Raw genomic sequence first — 26546 nt, 5'->3', positions numbered from 1 at the left:
TCATTGGTCAACAGCTGTAGGATATATAGAATATTAGCATACAGCCCCAAGCATGCACAGTTTTTCAAGTTGTTTTTTAGTTTTTTCATTTGTTTAAGAAAGTAAGCAAAAAGAAAAGAGCCATGCTTGACGGTACTATAAGACTCAAAGCGACGGCAGAAACACAAAAGGTGCTCTCCAACAAGATGGCTAAGCTTCCATGGGTCGGTTTAGATACATTTTATCCAAGAAGAGCTTGCAACTCCAGTAAAGGACGTCGAATGGTGGACCAAGAAAGCTCTTGAGCATCTGTAGGAGTCGGCGTGTTGCTCAACTAGCTCTTTGACGGCTGCAAAACTAGGCATAGTCTTGTTGTTTTTTGCAGTCTGCGTGGATTGAATTGTTGCTAGGGGGAGGTCCTTTTATAGTGCTGCGGTCATGTGGTATAAGTCAGATATGCCACACCTACTCGGAGGATATGCACCCCATATCCTCCTTTTAGGTGTTGTATATCCTATACTTGTATGATTTCAAGGTTGATACAAATGCTTTGTATAATATTTTTTGACAGTGCATAGAGCGTTGAGTGTAGCATATTCGAATAAACCATAACTCATGTTCTGATGACAATGATTTTGTGAGCTTAAAGGTGGTGTGTCTTCATTTTTCTAAATTTCGGTAAAATACCATGGGCTATAATTATGTCATTGGCCGAGACATTTGGTACATTATTTCAGCGTTAAAGATGCCATCTGAAAGAGCTCCTTCTAAGCTTTCAGAAAATCAGAAATTGAAATCGGGTCACCAAAACATGAGTTATAGCTGTCCGAAGACGGCATACAGTACATGCAGTTCTTGTATAGGTCCCAGCGTCAAGTGTATTATCTGTTGATAGCCTTAACTTGTGTTTTAGCTAGTGCTCTAATTTCATTGTTTTTATACACTGCTGAAAGCTTAGGGAGAGCTGTTTCAGACGGTGTGATAAGTTAACTGTTACCAAAAATAATCCCTTTACATGTTGTATCTTTTATAATTATAGCACAAAAATTCAATGTGGAAAAAGCAACAGAAATGCTTCGAAATGTGAGTTGGTATAATAATATTATTGCTTGTGATGTTGAGGTCGTTTTGATCACTATTGATAATTATAGCTATTATAATATTTGTAGCCCCAACGTAATATATTATATTACAATTATGTAAATAAACATAAAACCCAGTCTAAGAGCTTCTCTCTCATCTTGACACAGCATATGGCGTATCGTGAATAGGTGGGCGTGGAGGCACTGCTACAGTGGAGCATGCCTCAGGTGTTGACCAAGTACTATCCCAAGGGTCACTTTGGAGAGGACAGGATGGGACACCCGGTCTGGTATTACAACCTTGATATTAGAGGTAAGGCTACGCATACCTTCACTATTGTGTGCGTATGATTGTGTGCTGTTCTGCAGGTATTCTCAAGTCTGTTACACCAGAAGATTTGTTGAAATTCACGCACTATAATTAAGTTGGAAAAGATTGTGAAACTTATCAAGGAGTACTCTGAGAAGGTACATTACTGACCACATGTATGCACTCTATATGACTACACCTACATGCCCCTCCCACAGAATGGACCCCACATTGAGTCAGTCACCACCATTCTAGACGTGGAAAAACTCAGTTTTCAGAGGCACTATTACTGGCCTGGCATTCAACTCTCAAGACAGGTCCATTGAAATAGCCACTCTATTCTGTGTACACTTACGTATAGCACGCCTACTATTAATTACTTCTCCCTACACACACACACACACACACACACACACACACACACACACACACACACACACACATACACAAGTCGATGGGTATACTAGAGTCAAACTATCCTGAGATTCTTCATCGATTGGTGATTATCAAAGCTCCAAAAAAGTATTCCCTCTTTTCTACAACCTCATCAAGCCGTTCACTGACAAGAGAACCAGAGACAAGTTTGTTATACTCTCTGACAACTGGCAGGAAGAGCTCCAGAAATACATCAGTCCTAACCAGCTCTCTCAACGTATAACAATTAGGGGTCAGTTCTTGCATGGGCACAAGAGCAATAATAACTATAACAAAATTAATATTGGCAATCAATGGAGTAATGTAATGCCCTAGAGATGCTAGTACTTGGGAAGGAAACGTCATTTGTGTAATTCTGCAGCTGCCAACACAACAGACAGACAGCCATCTGGCCCCAGAGCAGGGAACACATGCATGTGATTCCACAGGAACTTGTAAGTGCCTGACATAATAAACGCTATTTTTAAGCTGTAGGTACCATTGGATACCTGTACATACTTTAAATACCCTCACATGTATTCAATGCTCATGCAGCTATATATATTCTACTTTATCCGCCTCAGATATACTCAAGTTTGATAATTCCCAGAGTTGGACTCGCTCTACAAGGAAGTATTCTACTCTATCAAAGTGTTGCCCCCGGATACCGACCCCCAGTCACAGGCGACCAATCAGATGGAGGAGATCAGTGACACTGAGGAGTTCTTTGATTGTGACTCAGATTCAGAGGAGGGGCGTCTCAGAATGAACAATGTAGAGAAAACATCAACTACAGTGTGATTTGCACAAGTGAAGTGTATTTTCAACATTATTTATTTGTATATGCTTGTGCATTTACAGAATGAGATTGCACAGCAAAAGTCACTTGTGTAATGCAGTAATCTGCTCCTGGTAAATTCATAGAGTAAAGATTGTTAACTAAATAAACCACTATTGAGAGATCACCATAGGCATTGCTTGATTGTGATATTTTTATGAGGTGATCATTTCCATTACCAGATGGGCGTGGCAGTGTACTTAGACGAACAGCTAAAACACTTTCCAGAGCTTGGGCCGGCTAGGCCCTAACATTAACACTGCAGAGTACAAGTGAACATGAGTGGATTCTTGGAAGACTTGACCCCTCAGCAAGCTGAGGAGTTAGGGAAGGTAAGTATAATAATTATGGTTCAGCTACTGTTGAAACTATGTTTGGTCTCCTGCAGTTCAGAGCAGCAGTGGCAGACATTCCCAACAAACCAGAGGACAATGATCGCTACTATCTGAAATGGCTCAGAGGTAGGTATATCTGTAATAGCTGTATAGCCAGACAATCTATGGGTACCGGGTGGCCATCCGATATATATCCATTGACACACATGACAGGAGTTTGCACGCTTGAATAGTGAGAGTATGCACTTCCTCTGTGCTATACTACTATGGATGCAGATGTATACAACTGCATATACTGAATGTCAATTGTATGATTTCAGTTTGTACTAGGTTGCATTTATAAGCTTCGTATTCATACTTGTAAGTTGTTGACAGTGCATAGGTCCCAGCATCTAGTGTAGCATATTCGAATAAGCCATAAACTCATGTTCTGATCAAGTGGTAGTAGTGGTGTGTTCAAATTTTGGTAAAATACCATGGCTATAAGACATTTTGGTATGTTATAAATGTAAGCGTTGAATATGCCATCTGAAAGAGCTCTTCTAAGCTCTTCTAAGCTTTCAGAAAATCAGAAATTGAAATTAGGTCACCAAAACATAAGTTATGGCTGTCCGAAGAGTTGGCTGCATACAGTACACCGTTCTTGTAGGTCCCAGCGTCTAGTGTAGCATCTGTTGATAGCCCTAACTTGTGTTCTAGTGCTCTAATTTCATTATTTTTATACGCTGCTGAAAGCTTAGAGAGAGCTGTTTCAGATGGTGTGATAAGTTACTGTTAACTGTTAATCCCTTTACATGTTGCATCTTCTTCTTCCCGCTGTTATAGCACGAAAATTCGATGTGGAAAAAGCAATAAAAATGCTTCGAAATGTGAGTTGGTAGTATTGCTGATGTCAATTCGATCACTATTGAATTTCACTAATCATAGCTCATAATGGTCATTATAATTATTTTTAGCCCCACATAATATTATATTACATGAAGTATGTAGCCCCATAAAACCCAGTCTAAGAGCTCCTCTCTCATCCTGACACAGCATATGGCGTATCGTGAAGAGGTGGGCGTGGACGCACTGCTACAGTGGAGCATGCCTCAGGTGATGACCAAGTACTACCCCAAAGGTCACTTTGGAGAGGACAGGATGGGACACCCAGTCTGGTATTACAACCTCGGAAACCTTGATATCAGAGGTAGGTGCTAGACCTTCACTATATACTAGCTACAATGGTAGCCTAGGTACAATAATGTGCATAATTATAATTATTATGGTATGTGGATTTACATTTCTTCTTGGTTCTGCAGGTATTCTCAAGTCTGTTACACAAGAAGATTTGTTGAAATTCACGCACTATATGTTGGAAAAGATTGTGAAACTCATCAAAGAGTACTCTGAGAAGGTACATTACCAACCACATGTATGTACTATTGACCACACCCACCTGCCCCTCCCACAGAACGGACCCCAGATTGAGTCAATCACCATTATTCTAGACGCGGAAAAGCTCAGCTTTCAGAGGCACTATTACTGGCCTGGCATTCAACTCTCAAGACAGGTCCGTTGAAATATAGCCACACCATTCTGTCAGTACGCCTACTATCATTACTACCCCCCCCCACACACACACACCCACACACACCCACACCCACATGCACACACACAGTCGATGGGTATACTGGAGTCAAACTATCCTGAGATTCTTCATCGATTGGTGATTGTCAAAGCTCCAAAAGTATTCCCTCTCTTCTACAACCTCCTCAAGCCGTTCACTGACAAGAGAACCAGAGACAAGTTTGTTATACTCTCTGACAACTGGCAGGAAGAGCTCCAGAAGTACATCAGTCCTGACCAGCTTCCTCAAGCCTATGGTGGGACCAGATGTGAGCCTGATCCATGGTGCTCTGATTATGTGAGTTAAATCAGTACTGACCCCCTCCCCCCTTACATGTAATTTTTTCTCAGATTATTCATGCAGGGGACGTACCTCCCGAGTACTTTCTGACCAATCAGACAGAGACTGAGAGAGAGGAGATGGACAGGGTGGTAGTGGGGAGAGGGGGCTGCTGTGAGCTAGAGTATCAGGTTGAGTTGGAGGGATCACTTATCCGGTGGGAGTTTATCAGTACTGGCTACAACATCAGCTATGGCCTGTTCTACAGAGATGTCTCTTCCAAGAAGAAACCAAAACTGGAACCAGTGGTTGGTTGATTAGAGCTTCCGTGTTATCACTATAATTATTATGGCATCCTGTCATTAGATGCCAATGAAGAAGGCAGACAGTCACGTAGTGCCTGAGGTCGGGACCTACACCTGTACTGCAGCTGGGAAATGTAAATTTTTGTTTGCAATTATGAGCTCACTCTTATTGTTTTCTTTTGCTATACAGATGTGGTGAAGTTTGACAACTCATACAGTTGGACTCGCTCTAAAGAGGTGTACTTTTCTATTCAAGTGCTCCCTCCCAACACGGAGCCCTGCCTTCCTAACGTAGCAACGGGGGACGAGGCTGCCACTGTTACCATGGATACAGATAATAACAGTGACGACGAGTTTCATGACTGTGAAAACACTTAAACTATTAGCTGTTGGTTTTTTTTTATTATAACTGTTGCGTTTGTTAAAGATTTTACTATTTTTAATTCTGACGTGCTTTACAGCATGATCCGACGTGAGGGCCTTGAAGGTTATAAGGGATAAATTTGTGTTTTTTGACGATGTGTATGTATATACAGGTGTAACAAATATTTAATAACAGTGCAATGTGCAGAATAGCAAAAATCATGATTATTTTATCTGCTAGACAGTTTGAGTAGATTGTCTGTTAGTGAGGGGGTGGAGCCAACGGGTGTGGTCGCAACCGTAGTGGGCGTGGTCAGTCTGGGGGTGGACCCACTGCTCTTGTGTGTGGGTGTGTAGCTTGCTCTGAGGGCGTGGTGAGTGCTGGGGGTCGTAGTATATGGTGTGTAATCAGTGCCAAAATAGGAATGCGAAGCAGAAGTTCACAAAATTATGACCACAACCCACAGAACTGCAACCACAACTAACAAAACTGTAACCACAACTCAAAAAATGGGTGCATCAATGAAACTGGATGCACGGGCAGTGATAGCTGTGGGCTTGAAATGGGAAAGTACATAGGAAATGATTGGAATTGATTCAGTTACATGGAATGGAGACTTTGGCACCTCCACCGTGGCATCAGCACCCGCAGTGCTTTCATAATTGTATGATGCATGAAACATCCATCTTCTCTTTTCTTTTTATAGCCTCCTTTTAAAAGGTCACCAAAGGTTAAGTGTGTCTTACATCCTCTGATGTGCCCGAAGTCTCCATTCCATGTAACTGAATCAATTCCAATCATTTCCTATGTACTTTTTCCTATATGTACTTTCCCATTTCAAGCCCACAGCTATCACTGCCCGTGCATCCAGTTTCATTGATGCACCCAGTTTGTGGTTACAGTTTTGTCAGTTGTGGTTGCAGTTCTGTGGGTTGTGGTCATAATTTTGTGAACTTCTGCTTCTAATTTTTGCATTCCTATTTTGGCACTGATTACACACCATAGTAGTACGAGAGGCTAGTTTACGAGCAGCCGGGGAGAGCATCTGTAGCCGATGAGTGACAGTGGGTGTGGCTCCGAGCTTCTTCCTCAGCACAGCGGGACTAGAAAAAGAAAAGGGGAGATATCATGCATCAGTGATGTTCCCGGTCATATTAAACATCATAAAAACAATTATACATAACATGTGGTATTGTCTAAGATTAATTTTATCTAGCCAAATATAGTGTCGAGGGAAAGGTAGTGGGAGATAGTTTTATATCTTATATATACCTGGCTGCCAGAGAAGCTGCTCTCTTTGGTAGCTTTGGCCGCGCTCTCAGCCAGTCTCAATCCAACAGCATCTCTCTTGGAGACGTCCATGATCTTGAAGGCAGGGGCAGAGGTGGGGAGGATGTCAGTCTCTAGTCTGAGGGGGGTACCATCAATAGTGCCCCAGGTCATGAGGGGAGAAACATCAACTCATGGGAGAGATTATTATAGTAAATGAGGAGATAAAACAAATACACATGCATGTGAGATTATAAGTTAGTAGGAACACAGATCACCCCTTTGTTGTTGTGCGAGCCTCTGGGGCCCCGCTCCACGTATTTAAGGTTTTGTTTACCTTTTTTGCCTCACTTCACTTTAACTTCGTTTTACTCTCACTTTACCTGTATTGTCAGTTGATGTTTTGCTCCTCGATCTAAGAATTTGGTTAAGCTACACTGTGAAGTCAATTTGTCTATAACTAGTTGTTGTTGCTTATAGCTAGGAGCCTGTCTCTAGCTAATTTGTCTAGCCTGTCTAGAATCCCTCTACACCAAGATAAGAGCTCAACATAGCCTAATTATAGAGAACCATCTGTATCGAATACATGTATTTGGCATCAAAGGTAACATAACAAGATATAAGCCTAATGATGTATGTACATGTGATATTGGTACATCAATTTAGAGCACTCACCTGGGTGTATCTGAGGAGTAGCCACAAAGCCAAAGCCATTGACCTTAGGGGTCTCATCAGATTCAGTGATAATCTTTCCATCCACACCAACCTTTTCGCTATCCTTTTCCCCCCCCAGCACTCTCTCCCTCTCCAGTAGCCTTATAGCCAAAGCAGCCGACGTCTTTTGTAAGAAACCAGTGTGTATTTGGGTAACACTGTCCTTATAACTGCGTCGGTACTATACATGTATTAGTTATTGCCCAGCACGAGTGCAACATCGCAGGTCCCGAGGGCATTATGTCATCCAGTGCAATATATGGCATGTTGCATGAGGGCGCCTGCAATAACTAATTTGTTGCCCAATGACATCAAATTCTTCTGATTGATTACTAATAAGACATGTGTTTTGAGTGGGATTTTAGTGAATTCATTAGTTTTGTTGAATTTCATAGTAAATTCTTAGGTTTTGTTCCCACAACTAATGGAAAGGTAGTAGCCTATATAAAACGGACTAAATGAGTTATTGGGTGGGATGGTGGGGCATAAGTCTCAAAAGTAGATGTCTTTCCCAAATCTACACACAGTGCAAGTGCATATAATCCCAGTACATTATGCCATATAATGCAGTGCAATATATGGTTGCTATGGTAGGATGCAACATGCATATACAGAGCACTGGATTGCTTTGATCTGCCCACTCACTGGGCAACAAATGTACATGTACATGTGAGACTATTATTTTTCTTAGCAGTATACGTATATATACGCCCACGTCTCTACACCGGTTCTTTGGATATTATGTGAAATTTTGGAGCCGTCAGTGAATCCATGGTAAATGGGCAGGACTAATGGGTTTCTGATACCGTATAGCGGCAGAGAAGGTACGACAGGCGCGGTGCAGCTCAAGCAATTAGCCTTTGATTATGAGCAATAATTATCTGCCCACACCTCGCCCATGTCGTATGTTTTGCTGAGGCTAATTGCTTGAGCTGCACCACACCTGTCGGACCTCCTCTCCATGGTATAGCGGTGGGGCAAAATATTCGTGGTTTTCGTGGTTGAAGGTCTGACCACGAATATTTTACCCACAAATGAAGTGACCTTGCCTACTTTTACCTGCAGTGCAAGCAGCAATCCACGAAATGACTCAACCATGCACGAATATTTTTTCCCCCAGAAAATTACCCGCTATACAGTACTAGTTTTGGAGCAGATACTTTCTGGTTGAAATTTATTATGCAGCATTGTTATCACTATCACTGACTATATACACATGCAGCATAACTGATAGTTATATAGAGGCAAAACTGGGTTTAATAGTACTTGACGTCATCTATCGCCTCTTCTATTGTTTCTCCAAGATCATCCAGCTTGTCCTTGGCAGCTCTGCCCAGATTAGTGACTGTATCTTTAATCGCCACACCAACTTTAGAAATATTGAATTCCTCCGTAATCTTATGTTTTATTTCCGAATGAATTTGCGTTAATTCATCTCTTGCATTTTGATTAAGGATGAAATACACAACTGGGATTGTGGCAATAAAAATGAGTGATACAATGATAAATCCAAGTCTCACACCTTCGTTGGCAACGCTGTTACAGGTAGCAGCATTAGCAGTCGTATTGAACGTGAACGTGTCACACCCAAAGGCACAGTCCAGAGGCTGACGGTTATCAGCGAGAAGGTACAGGGGAAGGCAAATCATCATGGAGATGAAACCAAATGTCACCAAGATCGAGTACAACTTGTTGTTGTCTTTGTTGGTTGTCATTGCGGTCAAGAAATACACCACTTCTGAAAAAATTCCAATGAATATGCAAAATAACAGAAACGTTGTGCTTGTGGCAATGTCAGTGCTGTTACAGTACTCAGTGGTCTGCACCATGACTACTACAGCAGAGTACACTGTATTAATCTTCACAAATATCGTTATCATATCAATAGCAGCAAACCAATCAGGAACCTTGTTTACGACTGTGACAATCGATTCAGAAGTTAGTTTCCGCTTAAATTCGAGGAGCTTCAATAAACTCTTTACAACAAGAGGGACAACGTAGAAGATAATAAGAGCAATTCCCAGAGCAAATGAAGATATGATGCCACTGTTTACAGCACACACTGTGCTACATCCAAGATCGGCACCATAGTTGTCAACTAAAATGTTAATGTTATTTCCATAGAAGAAGAATAGTGCACCAATTGTTTGGATAGTAGATGTTAAGAATGTTATGCGACGCCCTCTAAGAAAGCATAGATAAAGAAAATGGGCAACAACTAACGATCCAAAGAAAAAAACAGCAATAATTCCAAAAATCGAAAAAGCAGCGATAGCACTCTCTCTTCGATTGCCATTGACCAATAAGATGATTTCTTGTATAAGAGTGTTGAGCATGTCAGCTAGCAGCAGGATAACAAACAGCCCCCTACTTTCTGGGATTGGCTTTGACTGTAATGTGAATGTGCAGAAAACATTGTTTAACGTGGCTCATTGCAATGGCATTGTGGATGTCTTACAGCCTTCTAGCTATTTAATAGGTCAATACACTTACCTTTCCCATTTTCACAGGGACAATCCTATTGTGACTGTACTGCTTTCAGTGTAAAAGTAATTAACTGGGTGTGTGTGTGACTTCCCAACGCTTAATTGTGACTCAGCAAAAACACATGGCGTGGGCGGATAATTATTGCTCACACAATAACTTTCACAGAACAGGTGCATGTACAGAATAGGTAGAGGTATAGTAATGTGATATAACACAGTTATAACATGCATAGTTACAGTCATGATCAGTCACAGCAGACAGAATGGAGGATTGAGTTGGTACATGTAGTTTCTGGTGAGCCAATCATGCGACCAAATCTGATGTCACGGACAAACTCTGCACATGCAAAATCATCCTTGCCAGGGCCGTAAGAAGATTTTTTAGGTGGGGGCAGAAAAAAGGAATGGGCCCTCTCCTTGCGACGCAGGGGGTGGGTCCGGGAGGGGGAATTCCCCCTCCCGTCCCGCTGGAGGCGAACTTTTTACATTTTGTATGTTCTCAGAGATAAACAGGAGAAAGATACATAAATGAAATAATCTGCATGTGAGAGCTATAGCAAAATAGTTTATTCGACATGTGTTAGTGGAAGCAAAGTCACGAGCAACTGCTTCAAAGTCAAGCGAATCAGTTAGCAACTTGTGATAAAGTAAGAATAGACGCTGTGGATTCATCGAGCTTCGTGAAGAAGGTCTTAGTTCGCCTACCTTCTTCATCATGGGCAGGCTGAGGCATGAATATTGTGCCATAGTGAGCTCTAAAATTTCAGCTGCATGTGGATCAACTTACTTTAGTTACTGTACAGTGTTGTTGCAACAAACCACTTTAACTAGATTAAAAGGCACTAAATATAATATTATCATCATGCAGGACTTGTGATCTGTTGGACTCTGCAGAGGATCCCCATCCCATTTCACTGTCTGAAACCAGGGGGGCAGTTGCCCCCCCAGCCCCCCTGGTTCTTACGGCCCTGCTTGCTGTAAACTTTCATAAAGTCCCCCCTGAGTTAACGCCAATTGCCGTGTATGCGTGGCTTGATGCCCACAAAAAACAGACCTGATGAGCAAGGAGTTTGATTCAAGACCACGAGATACAAATGACGAGAATCGATTGGGTATAGTATTGAACAAGCTCTCAACACCAGCAACACAGTGAAGGATACGCGTGTGGCATTGTCGGGGTAATTTCCAAATTTTTCTTAAAATATTGTTGAAAGAGGTTTCCATCGAACGGATTTTTTTCCACAGAACCCAACCATATACATAGAGAGGCAGTGTGTGACTTAATTTCTAACATAATTATCACACCCCACAAAAGTATGAAGCAGGTAGTTGGCTTGCCTGCACATTGCTGCAGTGACCCGAGTAACATTAACATTATCCTCTAACTTGCAATGTAGAACGTGATCCAGATGGGTAATAGACTCCGAAACAAAGAGCACTATCAATAAATTGGAAAACCCCAGACGGTAATGATCGAGAAATGTTGTGACTAAAGCATATCAGCTGTGTTTTGCTAGGATTAAATGAGTCTATGATAACTCAAACTCAGTTGCAAAGGCTTCACATTCTCTGAGCAAGATGCGCATAGGAAAAGGGGAAGGCGCCAGATCAAAGGCTAATTGCTTGAGCGGCACCGCGCCTGTCGTACCTCCTCTGATTATGACTTGACAAGTGCAAGTTCAGTGCATTGATGTCATTGTGGTCATGTGATATTACGAATTTTTGGACAGACCGTTAACCTCGTTCTCAGGCCGTACTTTTTCTTGCTGTTTATCCATAAATAGAAGGTGCAAAAAAGAATAGACAAAATGACTTCTTCTTTTTAACATTGGCAGGAACAAACAAGCATCCGCATAGCCTCGATCCCAGCCCCTCTCACTAGAGGGCCTGGTAACCACCATGTGCGTGGGTGGATTCAATTGTAAATTTGTTAGTAAAACTCTTTGTAATTTATCAATTAACCTTTTGTACTATGGTCACCCACATGGTTGATTAAACTATTATTATTATCTATTATATAACTATTATCATTAAAAAAACTAATTAACTAAACTATTATTATTATCTAGTGTCAAGAGAGAGAAATCGCCATCACAACTCTATGCTCATACAAGGAGCACTGATCTTACTGAGATGGCATCAAACAAGCGTCTGGAAGCAAGTAGACTTGCCAGAGCCGGTAGGTACTGACAGAAAAACGCCCACTACTCTACCACAGTACAAAAGAAGACAAAACCGGACTTTTCAGACTGGAGAGAGCTTGAGCAAGAGTAGCCTCGATTCCAGGGGCCTGGAATCGAGGCTAGAGCAAGAGCAGAACAGAAGTAGAAGCCATCACAACAAAAACTAGTCACTAGTCTAGGTCATAAATGTTGTAAGTAGCTGTGTTATTTTATTAAAACTGCTGTGATTTGTGCAATGACATCATTGTAAAATATACAATAATTAATTAATTTTTCTAAGATATCTCGATCCCCAAGAATCTTAGGGCAATTGACGCATGCGCAGACAGTGTACCGTCTTTCTCAATTGAGAGCGGCCTGGAATCGAGGCTAGCATGCGCATACTCCTGGGGGAGCCACCCAACCCACACCTTAGGCAGGAATGACATGAAGGCAGTCTGTGCTGCAGACCATAATATATACATGAGATATGTACTACGCCCTAGATATTAATTTAATATAGATCTACTTGGATGGCTACAAGAATTGAGGTGAATCTCGACACTCTGGTGGTCCAGGTGGAAGGATTGGATCTGGATGGTAACAAAGCTGGCTCTGGAGCTTATGGTTGTGTCTTTGGAGTGACAGTCGATGGAAAGGACTGCATAGCAAAGAAGATTCATAACATTTTGCTCCAAGAAAGATCTTTTTTACAGAGAGATTACATTTTGACAAAGTTTCGAAATGAGTGTTGCATTTTGAGTCGCTTGAATCATCCCAATGTAGTCAGCTTTATTGGAGTCCATTACGGCCATGACAAGAATGACATCAGTCTAATAATGGAGAGGCTTCATTCCGATTTGGCCAATTTTGTTGAAAAGAATCCAGACACTGACCTTGCCATTAGAATCCACATTTTGTACGATGTATCCAAGGGCCTTCAGTACCTTCACTCGCTGACCCCTCCCCTCATTCATCGTGACCTCACTGCTCCCAACGTCCTGCTCACCAAGGACCTTACGGCCAAGATCGGAGACCTGGGTGTGTCTAGGTATATGGATCCCTCTGCAATAGCAAATTTGACAACTAACCCTGGTAACGCTTTCTACATGCCACCTGAGTGTCGAATAGAACGCCCAAAGTACACGATCAAGCTGGACATATTTTCTTTTGGTATTTTAATTATTCACACTATCATCGGCAATGTTCCTAATGTTTATGACTTATCCACTCTTTCATCATTTTTCTACAACTTGCTGGGAAAAATGGAGCTAAAACGACGAAATCAAGATGTGCATAAGAAGATGGGAAAAAATCACTGTCTATATTCACTTGCTGAAAAATGTCTTCGTGATCGACCTGAACAGAGACCAATGACCGAGTATATGAGTAGGTCACTCAGAAAATTGTGTCACAAGAACCCCAGGATGGTGAGCGGAATATGTACGTATAATAATGTAAATTGGTCAGCAGATTTGCTAACAATGTACTTTTCTCTCCAGTCATTCATGGAAGCTTGCGAGACAGGTATTGTGGGTGTGGTTCTGTTGGCACTGGAAGGAGGAGTAGATCCAAACCAGAAAAATGAGGTAAGATTCACTGTGTGCAATATCTGTGTGTAACATCTCTTGAAATGAGTTATTGAGAGTTTTTTCCATGTACATGCACTTATTATAATGTCTATTCCTAATTACAGGACAACTTCAGGACAGCTCTCCACTTAGCCAGTGACAATGGACATGATGAAGTGGTGAGGGTCCTCTTAGCAGCCAAGGCTACAGTCAGCACTCAGGACAAGGTCAGTTAAATGTTTTGTTCACGCACTTGTTGCAGTACAACATAATTTACAGACTGGAAAGTCCCCTCTCTGGTCAGCCAGCTTCAAAGGTCACCAGAAATGTGTGGAGCTCCTAATTGATGCTGGAGCCAATGTTAATATGCAAAGAGAGGTGAGTGTATCTAGCTGTACACATCTCAGAGATTGGCTATAACAGGAGTGTATGAAGAGGAGTATGCAACTCCCACGCACGTTCCATTCTAGCTATATCTCGGACGGAATTCCGTCACTAACACTTGTAGTTGTCTAAACTGTTAGCCATGAATAAATGAATAAATGGTTTACACTACAACTGCTACAGTTGGATACTCTTCTTTTACAATAAATCTGCATTGGGGCCTCGAAAACTATCCTCATCCTCTATGCAGTGGCATAGCCAGAGGGTGGGAAAGAGCAACTACCCCCCTCCTGAATCTCTACTATACTCAGCTCAGGTTAGTGTATCTGGTTATTTAGCTGAGCACCACTGAATCTTGCTGGCAAGCAAAACGACTTAGTCTCTAAACTGCATGCATGTTATAGACTAGCTCTTGTTCCGTTAGCTAAAATAACTTCTTTTACAGTATGCAAATAGAACATCAGGCCACACCCAACTAGGTAGAGAATGACATCATTATTAAGAGGAATGGCTTCCAGTCAACAGTTGTCTGTTGCCTGCCAGCCCAATTTGCGCAAGCGAGGTATACGGTACTGTGTTTGTGCATGTGTGTCTGTGTCCGTGTCTGTGTGTGTAGACTTTGTCCCCTCTTTCAAAACATTTTTGCTATGCTGTTTTGCCGGGTAACTATCTCAAATATGTTTCCTCGAGACATAATATCTTTTAGATATGAAAGATATGTCTAATCTGTGAGCCACGTGTAGTATTTGCTAATGACTGACCACATCCAGTAAAAGAGACATTCCAGTAAAGTTATAGGTTCCAAGTGCTGTTTTAGAGTCTTTTATTGCTAACGTGTAAAGGTCCTGCTACAGTAGGTATAGGCAATGAATAACATTAGTACTCATTACAGAGTTCCTAATTTAAAATTTCACAGTTTATATAATAGCATGTGGTGGCTGAGTGAGCTGGTATGTGTTTGTGTCACCTACTTGTCACTCGAATCTGTACAGGATGGAGCCACAGCGCTGTTTGTAGCTGCTCAGAATAATCACTTGAGGGTTGTCAAACTGTTTATTGTGGCTAAGGCTCATGTTGACATTCAACGAAAGGTGAAGTAATACCCCTGTTAATATTGCATTCTCTTAAGATTAATTCACTTGTCTCTGTATATCTGCACAGGATGGGTGGACAGCGTTGCACATAGCCAGTCGAAATGGCCACTGTGAAGTTGTCAAAATGTTGTTGGAGGCCGAGACTAGCGTCGACATCAGGACTAGTGTGAGTAACATTGATGGTGTACATGGATGGCACTCAAACTTATTATTGAGTAAACTGTGTACAGTGGTTAACCATTAGCCTTTATAAAACGGCCAAGAATTCGGGTCCTGCTTGAATAGACTTTATGATCAATGTAAAGCAACCTCTCAGGCCAGGAACAGCCACCTTTCTACTCTGTACAATGAGCAGCTTTTTAGTCCCAGATCAGCAATTGAATATAACCTCCAAAACAGACAGTAGAAAATTCTTGCATTATTTACTTAAATCCTAGGCAGCTGCAGCTTGTCCTTTTCGTATGACCTGGAGAAGCAGTTAGAAAGATTCACTTGTAGCATGAATTGGCTAATAAAGTATACATGTCGAAACCTCCAAACTAAGACTACGACAGAAATACTGTTCCCCAATGTTGTTCGTTGTATATTGAGGTTCCACTATGCTTGAAAGCGAATACTCTTCCAAGTCGTGTAATAAAACAGGACAATGTGACGGCTCTCTACCTAGCCTGTAAGAATGATCATGATGAGGTGGTAAGGGTTCTCATAGCGGCCAAGGCTACAGTCAACACTCAGGACAAGGTCAGTTAAAAGCAAACACTAACATACATACCATGTATTTGTGTATACAGTTGGGACAGTCCCCTCTCATCTCAGCCAGTTACTATGGTCACCAGAAATGTGCGGGGCTTCTAATCGATGCTGGAGCCAATGTTGATATGCAAAAAGAGGTGAGTAGCTGCATGGTTTCTATACGTTGTATAGTGTACACATCTCAGGGATAGGCCAGTATTGCGCATGCATGCATGCATGTTAATGCATGGTTTTCGTGACCTTTGATGCATCACAAGACAAAAATTGGTCTGTGAGCTGATGTTGAGTGTTCACCTGTTTATCTGCTTATCTCTCTACAGGATGGAGTCACTGCCTTGTTTGTAGCTGCTCAAAGTGGTCACTTGAGGGTAGTTGAACAGTTGATTGCGGCTAATACTCGTTTTGACATTCAACGAAAGGTGAAGTTTAATACCACTCAATTCTCATAAATATTATTAATTCACTTGTACAGGATGGGTGGACAGCATTGCACATAGCCAGTCGAAATGGTCACTGTGAAGTTGTCAGAAATTTGCTGGAGGCAAAGGCTCATGCTAACATCAAGACTAATGTGAGTCACATTGATGGTGTTGGTGTTATACAGTGCACTATACCAGTACGTTTTCAAAAAAACTTTGCACTTTTGTGGGGAAGGTTCGCGACAGGCTCTCAAAGGTTTGTGAAGAGCTCACGAGATTCGTGACTTTGAAGGGCTTCAAGCCTTACTTAATTGACTATACTAATGTTAACAGTTTGTGAGCATCGTGATTATCAGTGCTATAATACAGGATTATTTACTTACCAGCGGCTACTCTAAGCCATGGTTTTTAGTGATCACACTAGTGTCTCGTCCTCAAGGATCAAATACTTGTATCCAAGCAAGGCATTCGGATGTTTCTAAAGCACTACGGTGAGCGTGGAACAATTGCTAGAAAAGAGGGATCTGGATTGCTTCCAAAGCTTTTGCTTTTTTGGGCAGCAACCCGGGACATTTCAGGCAAATAGCAATTTCCGGACAGGACACAGGACTGCAGAGCGGGACTGTCCTGGGAGTTCCGGGACATTTAGCACCTATATATGCTACATATAGTGGCACTTCATATAATGATAATATTATACTCATAAGTCTCTTATTCTTATTTCTGAAAGACTTATTATAATGTCAATTTAGTATGAAGTTTGGCAGTATATTCATTTCACCTCGGGTTAGCGCTAGCAAACATAAGTATGATTTAAAGTTTCAGCAGTTTATATGATCAATGGAAGTCCAATTTCAAACATATTTAGTTAAAGGTACACTACTATAATGGTCACAGAATGGTTGCTAGTCTTTATAGTACTATATATTTGCTCTTTCAGGCGCCATGTTAATTGATAGTTTCAAGCATTGAGAAGGTAAAAATATGCAAAAGTTCAATAGCTTGAAATTCATAGCTTTTTTTTGCTAGGAATAGCAAATTATTTTGCTGGACTACACATGTATTAAGTAAGCTTAATATTTACATACAGTAGATAAACATGCTGCACCCTTGATTGGGAAAAAAACACAACACCATAAAATATTATATAATCTCGAAAATCGAAAAAAATGTTCTTTGTCTCGAATAGTCTGGCAAAACTTGCTTAGTGAACTTCTGCGCTTTGACCAAATGTGCTCAACTCAATAGTTGGTTTCATAGGCACTCTTGACTTCACCAGACTCTTGGTATAGTTGAGCTTCTCTGGATCAATAAATCAGTGATGTGATTATTTTCTCTATAGGGGTTTACCTAGGCGTGCATGTATAGATGAACGAAAAAATAACTTAAGGGTATCACCAATGCACGTCAATCAACTTACCATGGCATCCTTGTTCTTTTTCTTTTCTTTTTGAGCGAAACTGGCGTAGCTGATGTTGCTTGTTAAGATTGTTTGTCTGTGCGAATTATGAAATCAGAAAAGAAGATTGAACCGATACAATAAGCTAGTTTAATACGTATGCATGTATACAAGTACATGCATGCATGCATGGATTATATAAAGCTAAGAAACCAAATTAAAGGCTATTCATTAAGCTAGGGCTAGAAAACATACTAGATTTGTGGCAAACAAGGACTGCCTTCCACTCTTTTACTTTGCCTTTCTTGCCAGCCTATATAAGTAGCAACATGTCTTTAATTACCTATGACCAAGTCATCTGGAATGTAGAGGCTCTCTATCCATTCTCCATTGACTAAGATCTCCTTGCTATCCCTCTTGTTAATATTTATTTATTATCTCCTTGCTGTTATCAGTTTTCTTCGTATCTAGTACAATATTCATTTGATGGAAGCTTAGCAGATATATACCGGTGTAGGAGAAGCAGTAATTTGACTGGCTCCATCAGTCTCAGTGTCAGTCTTAGCCGTAGGCATAGCCATCACGCTATAATTATAGCTAGCTAGCTACTAGTTCATACTCAAACTGCTCAAACTCTGAAACTATGCTTATATGTGCATGTGCTTGCGAGCACAGGATGAGGTCACAAGGCTACCAACGTACGTACATATACCTCGAGTAATGTCGCCACAAGCCCCTATTGCAAACCCTCATGAGGAGTTCATGACTCTGCCTGTCGCAAATATTTTTTGCAACATACTGTGGCTCTGTTTGTGTACTCTCATCTCTGTCAATGAGCACTTTCCATGTCATGTATTTATGCCTAGAAGCGTAGCCACACAAGGAATACAGTAATTAAAAAAGCTAACTGTGCATGCGTGTGTGCGTGTGTGTCTATTCCAGTTGCAATGCGATGAAAAGTAATGGCTTCTAGCCACGTTCTCTTGAATTTTGATCGTAAATATGCAATTTTCAAGTTTCACTTACGTTGCACTGAAGCGCTAGGATAATTTTTAGAACACATGGTTCACTTGGTCTAGCAAAACATGCATACTAGAATCAAAACCGCTAGCTAACCAAAGTGCAAGCTTCTTAGCTTATGCTCGCTGTTATTAGAGCAGATAATTTTGGTTGGTCCTCTAAATATTTGTACAGCTCAGAATGGTGACATTGAAATGTTGTTGCTAAAAGGCATAATTATAGTAAAGGGTAAATTTTAGCCAGTGTTTTGGTGCGCCTTGCCTTGTTTTGGCACTTTTAAGGTTTCAGCACCCCCTGAGACATTGTTTGGCGGGGTGTATGTTACAGTTCGGTACCAATCTCGTCATGTCCTGAGTTCCAAGAGTACTTTGGAGAACTCAAGAATCCCCTACACATTTTCCGCCATTATATGTGTGAGGGGTTTCACTAGGGTATTGCAGAGCCGGCGGAACCACTCCGGTTGGTCAGGCCAAAACCGGACCACTTTTTTCGCGTTCACTTATTTATTTGGTAACGGTCGTTAACATTAAAAATGAAAAATTATTCGGTTTGGCCTTACTGACAACTGGTAATAGATACTGTAATAGCAGTGCTGCATGATCAGACTATATCTAGTGTCAGATCTAGCTGCAAGTCCGAAGAAAATGTCTCTCTTACACAATATTTGCGATTGTCAGAATGCGCCAGCGAGCACCATTCAAAAAAATTTTCCGGGGGAAACTTTTTCTAGGGGCAACCCCACCTCGAGATCAGCCCCTGTCTATGTGCCTCAGGTTAATAAAGTTGTTTTGTGAGCTGTATATTATTATATATATATATATATATATTATAATTATATCCACCTGCTTGTCACTCCTCACAGACTGGAACTACTGCACTGTATGTAGCTGTTCAGAATGGTCACTGGAGAGTAGTTGAACTGTTGATTGCGGCTATGGCTCAGGTTGACATTCAAGAAGAGGTGAGGTTATTTGCTCATATCACTGCTATAGTATTGCGAGAGCACTTTCTATGGTATTAAAAGTTAACTTTTTTCACAGAGCAACAGGTCTTATCTCCACATAGCCAGTGAAAAGGGTCACCAGAAATGTGTGGAGCTTCTAATCGATGCTGGAGTTAATGTTAATGTGCAAAAAGAAGTGAGTGTATCTACCTGTACACATCTCAGAGATTGGCTATATAGCCATATATAGAGTTTTCTCCCCACATGTCCTGGTGATCAGTTTTGTGTCTGTTACTGCATGGTAGTCTTTATAGACAACACACTGTGTGTTCACCTGCATGCTCATTACTCCTCACTTGACTCGGTACAGGATGGAACCACTGCGCTGTATGTAGCTGCTAAAAATGGTCACTTGATAGTGGTTGAACTGTTGATTGTGGCTAAAGCTCAGGTTGACATTCAAGACGAGGTGAAGTTTAATTGCTTATACCTTCTCAGGAGTATTAATTAATAATTTACTTGTCTCTGTACAGGATGGGTGGACAGCGTTGCACATAGCCAGTCGGAATGGCCACTGTGAAGTTGTCAGAATGTTGTTGGAGGCCAATGCTGACGTCAACATCAAGGCTAATGTGAGTCACGTTGAGGGAACATGCATTATGTACGTATAATTATATACATAGTGTACATATAATTATACCTATATATGTACATACCCCTTCTTATATAGTCTAAAATATGTAACAAGTGTTCATACACTGCTCAGGATGGAACCACTGCACTGTCTGTAGCTGTTCAGAATGGTCACTTGAGGGTAATTGAACAGTTGATTGCGGCTAAGGCTCAGGTTGACGTTCAATGGAAGGTGAGCTTTAGTTGCTCATACCACTGTTACATAAAATATTATTGTACACGTATTATCACCAGCATTACTTTATCTGTCTCTGTATAGGATGGATGGGCAGCACTACACGTAGCAAGTTGGAATGGTCATTGTGAAGTTGTCAGAATATTGTTGGAGGCCAAAGCTGACATCAACATCAAGACTAATGTGAGCTCTGTGTGTGTATACATGTATAATTATACTCTCATCTCTCTGTCAACGAGTGAATCATGTTCTTAAGAGTGATTACAACATTTCATGTCATGTACATAATTATATTCAGTGCAATAGGAACAGGGGGGGGGCCGGGGGCCCCCCAACTTCAGAGCAAGGGGGGCCTGGCCCCCCCAACATTGAATGGGTCCACCCTTCCTGAGTTACATATAGGTGTTCTAATTAATTAATTGACGAGGAGTAAGCTTGAATTTGTAAGCATCGATCCCAGGCTGATTAAAATACTTTTTTATGCGGCCTGGAATTGAGGCTAAAGAAAGATTGCTTTTTCTTGAATGATAATACTCTTGTAACATGTTTTATGAACGTTTACGTGTGTGGATTTTGAGATAATAGACTTTAGTTCTTGTTCAGAGCTAATAAGATAGGCTGCATCTAATTATGATGTCATAATGAGGAGGTGCGGCTTCCTGTCTCAAATTTTCCAGCGCTCCGCGCCAGGGGCAGTTCCATTTCAGTAGTGCTTTGCACCACCCAAGTGGCCCCCCCAACCTTTTAACTGTTCCTACGCCACTGATATTTTATCAAGGGTGTATGTAGAAAAGAAGGCAATATCATCAAAATTCAAATTTATTCATAGGTATCTATTTTTAGCAACATCGCTTACGCGATTGGCTTTTGACCTTTAACCCTCGATCAGATAGCCAAAATGTTGTACAGAGACAAAATTAGTGCCTCAGGGCCGTTAGCTGCTATATCTTGGAGATGGTCCAAGGTAGGGCCACTCTCAGACCTTTCTATAATTATAGTAGACTATTACTTGACTTGTTATACATGATCACTAAGTAAATCTAATGCTGTATGGAACTTACCAGTTACTTCAGACTTCCTTGACTGAACAGTCCTGGCCCTAATTTTGGCAAGCAAACGCCTCTTGACATGATCTTTAAGAGGCAATTGTTGCGCTCTGAGACGCTGGTACTTCCTCACTATACTCCCACTGAGTTTGAGACTTATGGCGTAGTCTTCTCTCGTCTGTAACTCATCGCTGAAAGTCCTAGACTCACTAGCACGATCCGTAGCTAGCTAGCTACTAGCTACACTAGTTATGAAATACTCTGTAAACTGCGGAAAAAATTCGTGTCACTTTTATTTATTTATGGTACTCATTTGAAGTTCGATGAGTACGTTGGATAGATGCTGAGTTGCATGCTTTCTCCCGCCTTTGGCGCTCGATGCACCTTATCAAATGTCTATACTCTCAACTAAAACTACAGGACAACAGGACAGCTCTCCACACAGCCAGTAAAAATGGACATGATGAGGTGGTGAGGGTCCTCTTAGCAGCCAAGGCTACAATCAACACTCAGAACGAGGTCAGTTAAATATTTATTTACACTGGCAAACATTAATTTTGTTGCACGTGCTGTTCATGCACATGTATACAGGGGGGACAGTCCCCTCTCTGGTCAGCCAGTTTCGAAGGTCACCAGAAATGTGTGGAGCTCCTAATCGATGCTGGAGCCAATGTTAATTTGCAAGAAGAGGTGAGGGTATCTATACATGCAGAGATTAGGTAGCCTTAGATCCCATTTCAGTGTATTTAGCAGGGAACTATGAGCTATAGTACCAGTACTATAGATTGCTCTGGGCTACAAACTACAACATTGTACATTGTATTGTCATTTACAAGAAGATACACATAATAATTATTGTAGCTAGATGCTTTGTCTAGTAACATAATAATAGAACTAGAATGAAAGAGAGAAGCTCTAGTTTCTTGTTTTGGCTTTGTTTGAGAGTAGTAAGAGCCACTCATTTCTTGGGTAGTGCTGTGCTTTTTTGCTGCAAGGCTGTATGGGGGAGGACCTGGATGTATGGAAGTGCTGGGATTCTCTTTGGCTTCTTCCTTTCGCTTTGTTCAAGAGTAGTATAGGAGCCGCTCGTTTGCTGGGCTTGTTTGCTGCAAATTCTAGCTTAGGTGTCTTCATTTCGCTTTGTGAGAGTAGTACAAGCCGCTCGTTTCTTGGGAAGTGTGCTGGGCTTGTTTGCTGCAAAACTGGGGGAGGAGCTGGATGTTTTGTTTTGTGGGTGGAGCTAGGACTATAATTTTCATTAAACTGAGGTGGAGGAACAGGGTTGACTTGAATAGAGACCACAGATTTAGTAGAGACACAGAGATGCCAACTAGTTTTCAAAAGAAATAATGCAGTTGCTATGTTGGCTGGTTGACTGTTGCTAAGCTAGTGCATTTCTAGTAGCCAATAGGTTTTGGGATCTAAATGGGATAGATAATGTGCATTCGGTATCTATCAGGGTTATAGTGTCCCTCATCCCTCGAGCTTTGGGACACTATAACACATAGATACCTCATGCCCATTATCTAACCATAACATAGAGTTCCCTCTTCTGTTTTGCATGTTACTTGCGTGACTTTAGAAACATTATAAGAAAATAATTGGCCTATATGCATGAGCTGGTGTTTATGGTGTGTTCAGCTGCTCATCACTTTTTACTTAACTCTATACAGACTGGAGCCACTGCACTGTATGCAGCTGCTCAAAATGGTCACTTGAGGGTAGTTGAACTGTTGATTGCGGCTAAGGCTCAGGTTGACATTCAGGAGATGGTGAGTTTTATTATTATAAATATCACGCCTCGGTTGCGCATGCGCAGCAAAGTATACGGTAGTGTGTTTGTATGTCTGTCTGTGTGTCTGTCTGTGTATCTGTGTAGACTGCTACAGCTGCTCCAAGGATACGAAGTGCAAGTAAGAGTTTCTATAGGCTTCTAGTCACATTTTCTTGGATTGTAATTTGTCATTCTCGAGTTATAGCCATGTTTACTCATAGATAAACAAAAGAGAGAGATAGGTCATATGATGCTAGGCAAATGCAGTGTTATAGCCATGTTTACTTATAGATAAACAAAAGAGAGAGATAGGTCATGTGATGCTAGGTAAATGCAGTGTGTGACGTCACACCCTCTGCATGGTTGGAGGCTTGTTGCGCTCAAGAAAGTACACACTGCACCTGATATCTGCTTAGTTTTCTTGTAGGGGGCCTAAAAGAGAAATTCAAAGCAATCCTGCATCATGCATGCACATGCACATACACCCAACACTACTGATAGCTACAGCTGCTATGTTAGTGCAGAGCGTTCTTTTATTTAGCTTGATTTTGAAATTGGTACCTCTATCTCCATGGTTTTATAACGTGTAAGTTTCACTGTCAGAGATGGAGGAAACTCGAGTGATAGTTTGACAGAATTGAAGTATGTTTATAACTGCATGCATGGGACAAAGCATATTTCCCAGCTCATGATACAGTGAAGTATAGTGGCAGCACCATGAAACGTTTGTCCAAAGTCCACAAAGTTTCCATACCTCTCCTGCTCTTACTGTATATGGTTATCTAGTTTTAAGACACAGGTTAGGTATTGTGATCAAAAGAAGGACTTGCTTATAGAGAGTACTGACATCCCCTATATAGGCCTTTGTAGCTCACTTTCTCATCACTTTGCATAAGTAGCTCTAAAAGATTAATAGCCTATAATCTAAATGTATCTGGTGTATCCAGAATACTATAAGCTATAAATCTTTACTGGCGGCTCCATTTGAGTGCACACACCCCTTTTTGATCCAACGGAAGTTCTGGGTGTTGCCTATCCCTCTGTTTTGACTCACTGGCCAGACCTACATCCGTCAACTGCCAATCAACAAGTTGTTCTCGTTACAGAAATCGGTAATGACCAATCACAGTGCAGAAGCAATGTTATATGACATATTTTGCTCAGTATATAGTTTGGCTGGAGCTATGTTGTGCTAGAATAACCACGGACAAACCCCACATTCACCTGATCTTTGTTCTACTGCACAAACCATGTGATGATGTCATACAACTAACACTAGAAAAGATCGATGATCGGCAGTTGACCAGTCCCTTCCTTCCCTTGCGGATGTAAGATTGGCCAGCGAGTCTATGGTTTGCTTACTTGGAAAGCCTTTTCAGCTAGAACAGTGCATAGCAAAACTTGTCCATGGAGTGTTGCTATGTATACTCTACTTAGTAGTTATAGCTCTGCACTGCACTATAGAATGCTAGCTATTGGTATAGCTGCAAGAGAGCTGCAAAGCTAGCTGTTTCATGTATAGCCCTATAGCTATGAATTTTATAAATTTTGAACTTTTGGCATCCTTTTAGCTTTTAGCAACGATTATGGTCGATTATTTCTCACTTTTTGCACCAATGTAAATTTAATAGGTATAGATCTATAGTATAATAATAGCTTCATGTTTGGTGCCTCCACCAGAGGCATCAGCACCCGCGGTGCTTTCATTACTCTTGCAGCAATAATTAATTCACTTATCTCCATATTATTATATATACAGAATGGGTGGACAACACTGCATATAGCCAGTCTGATTGGTCACTTTAAAGTTATAAAAGTTTTGTTGGAGGCCAATGCTGACGTCAACATTAAAACTAATGTGAGTCGTGTACTTATGAGAGATAATAGTTACATACTTTGTGTATAGATTCACCTAATTTGATACTGATTCTTGCCAGATTCCCTCTACTCATGCTCATTTTATACACAGGATGGTCGCACTGCCTACGACTTGGCTCGTTGGAATAAACACTCTCAAGTCTGTGAACTTTTGCATTTGCAGTGACTCTGTGTTTTGTATTCTCAATCTTTTAAATGCAATTTGCCTCCCCTTACTTGCTTTTCAGGCTTTTCATGAACATAATAATTATAAATTTTATTATAATTATAAAGTTCTATTAATTTATATACATTCGTACAATCTCATTAGTATTGTCAAAGGGGATAAAATGAACAGTTTGAACAATGTCAATGTGATATTGAAACAACGATTGTGGTTTAAAATAACCACGTTTACACAGAGAACACATACATAAAATTAATGCTACAAGTCAGTGTATCCGACTAGAAAAACGTGCAATGTGAAAAATTGATAGGATTGGCCGAGTTTTGATTGTGGTTTAAAGTAACTACGTACACCCAGAGAAGGCATAGTGATACATAAAATTATGCTGCAAGTCAGTGTATAATAATATTGTTCTCTTAGCAACAGAGTTCTTGTTAGGCCCTGATAATTATGCGTTTTTGTCACCTATTGTTTTATTCTTTAATTCTTGAAAAATGTGCCTCATAAAAAATCTAATTCTCAAAAAATGTGACAATAATAATTATAGACAAAATGAAGACATGGATATAAACACACAGTACTGACACAAGACATAATCATTAGGACGGTAGTCTAATAGTAGGTTGGATCGAAAACAGCAAATTAAAGCCCTGACACAAGACAAAGTTATTTTGAGTTTATATATTATGTTGCCCATATCATTAATTTTGTGACATTAATGTGTGAAATATGAACTGAATTGAACATTGTATGAAAAAGTTATACATGTTGGCAAGAGTATTTAAACAAGCACCAGCGGTACAGCGCGTATCTTCGAGCTTAGTTTAGCTTCACACAACAATTAGAGAACAATGAGAGCAACTGATAGAACTGAACATGCATGCAGGGTATGGTACACAGAACGCGCAGGGCCTCTTTACAACCATGCAAGAACTATTGTACAGAACAAAAGACTAAGGGAGGCTCTGCTCCAGGAAACTGTACAGACATAATTAACTAATAAACATTCCTAACACAAACCATGGTAACTAAACAACTACAGTAATTAAGTCTAAGTGTTAAAACACATAACTAATAATACATTG

The 26546-nt window shown here is 40.8% G+C and overlaps 4 protein-coding genes and 1 long non-coding RNA gene across 6 annotated transcripts in view; 3 read left to right on the top strand and 2 right to left on the bottom strand.

Moving 5' to 3' along the window:
- The window catches only part of LOC135339652 (serine/threonine-protein phosphatase 6 regulatory ankyrin repeat subunit B-like), a gene marked incomplete in the record, with an annotated part of 1209744 nt that overhangs the window by 1024890 nt on the left and 158308 nt on the right, over positions 1–26546 (top strand).
- Positions 1156–5594, top strand: LOC135339707 (SEC14-like protein 3). The gene is made up of 16 exons (XM_064535951.1): positions 1156–1374; positions 1431–1529; positions 1590–1688; positions 1823–2038; positions 2168–2240; positions 2370–2697; positions 2806–2955; positions 3012–3084; positions 3784–3827; positions 3994–4147; positions 4260–4354; positions 4412–4510; positions 4619–4864; positions 4918–5154; positions 5213–5285; positions 5342–5594. Exons 7-16 carry the CDS (start codon positions 2902–2904, stop codon positions 5527–5529), a joined length of 1263 nt encoding a protein of 420 aa, XP_064392021.1. The 5' UTR covers positions 1156–1374; positions 1431–1529; positions 1590–1688; positions 1823–2038; positions 2168–2240; positions 2370–2697; positions 2806–2901; the 3' UTR covers positions 5530–5594.
- On the bottom strand, positions 5683–7704 carry LOC135339880 (uncharacterized). 2 transcript variants are annotated; one of them, XR_010396120.1, is made up of 4 exons: positions 7460–7704; positions 6788–6923; positions 6516–6618; positions 5683–5895 (listed from the first exon to the last, which is right to left on the bottom strand). It is a non-coding gene; the product is annotated as an uncharacterized LOC135339880 (long non-coding RNA). The 2 variants fall into 2 exon arrangements; XR_010396119.1 differs by having other exon boundaries at positions 5683–6618.
- Positions 8656–10106, bottom strand: LOC135339723 (uncharacterized). The gene is made up of 2 exons (XM_064535971.1): positions 9992–10106; positions 8656–9888 (listed from the first exon to the last, which is right to left on the bottom strand). Exons 1-2 carry the CDS (start codon positions 9998–10000, stop codon positions 8755–8757), a joined length of 1143 nt encoding a protein of 380 aa, XP_064392041.1. The 5' UTR covers positions 10001–10106; the 3' UTR covers positions 8656–8754.
- LOC135339661 (ankyrin-3-like) lies at positions 12572–25630 on the top strand. The gene is made up of 21 exons (XM_064535883.1): positions 12572–13576; positions 13649–13735; positions 13843–13944; positions 13997–14095; positions 15094–15192; positions 15263–15361; positions 15838–15936; positions 15987–16085; positions 16269–16367; positions 16421–16519; positions 19649–19747; positions 19827–19925; positions 20100–20198; positions 20263–20361; positions 20496–20594; positions 20682–20780; positions 22064–22162; positions 22235–22333; positions 23317–23415; positions 25177–25275; positions 25387–25630. Exons 1-21 carry the CDS (start codon positions 12680–12682, stop codon positions 25459–25461), a joined length of 2844 nt encoding a protein of 947 aa, XP_064391953.1. The 5' UTR covers positions 12572–12679; the 3' UTR covers positions 25462–25630.

Source organism: Halichondria panicea, chromosome 8, assembly GCF_963675165.1.
Source record: "Halichondria panicea chromosome 8, odHalPani1.1, whole genome shotgun sequence".
Taxonomy (NCBI): Eukaryota; Metazoa; Porifera; class Demospongiae; order Suberitida; family Halichondriidae; genus Halichondria; species Halichondria panicea.
This window is presented reverse-complemented; position numbering and strand designations above follow the sequence as displayed.

What these genes read in the sequence shown, in the direction of transcription:
- LOC135339707 (XM_064535951.1), top strand. Translation starts at nt 2,902, where the DNA reads ATGAGTGGATTCTTGGAAGACTTGACCCCTCAGCAAGCTGAGGAGTTA. An exon ending in TCAAAGAGTACTCTGAGAAG is followed by an intron (nt 4,355 to 4,411) that starts GTACATTACCAA and finishes CCCCTCCCACAG; the next exon opens with AACGGACCCCAGATTGAGTC. An exon ending in ATCCATGGTGCTCTGATTAT is followed by an intron (nt 4,865 to 4,917) that starts GTGAGTTAAATC and finishes ATTTTTTCTCAG; the next exon opens with ATTATTCATGCAGGGGACGT.
- LOC135339661 (XM_064535883.1), top strand. Translation starts at nt 12,680, where the DNA reads ATGGCTACAAGAATTGAGGTGAATCTCGACACTCTGGTGGTCCAGGTG. An exon ending in AGGTTGACGTTCAATGGAAG is followed by an intron (nt 20,595 to 20,681) that starts GTGAGCTTTAGT and finishes GTCTCTGTATAG; the next exon opens with GATGGATGGGCAGCACTACA. An exon ending in AGGTTGACATTCAGGAGATG is followed by an intron (nt 23,416 to 25,176) that starts GTGAGTTTTATT and finishes TTATATATACAG; the next exon opens with AATGGGTGGACAACACTGCA.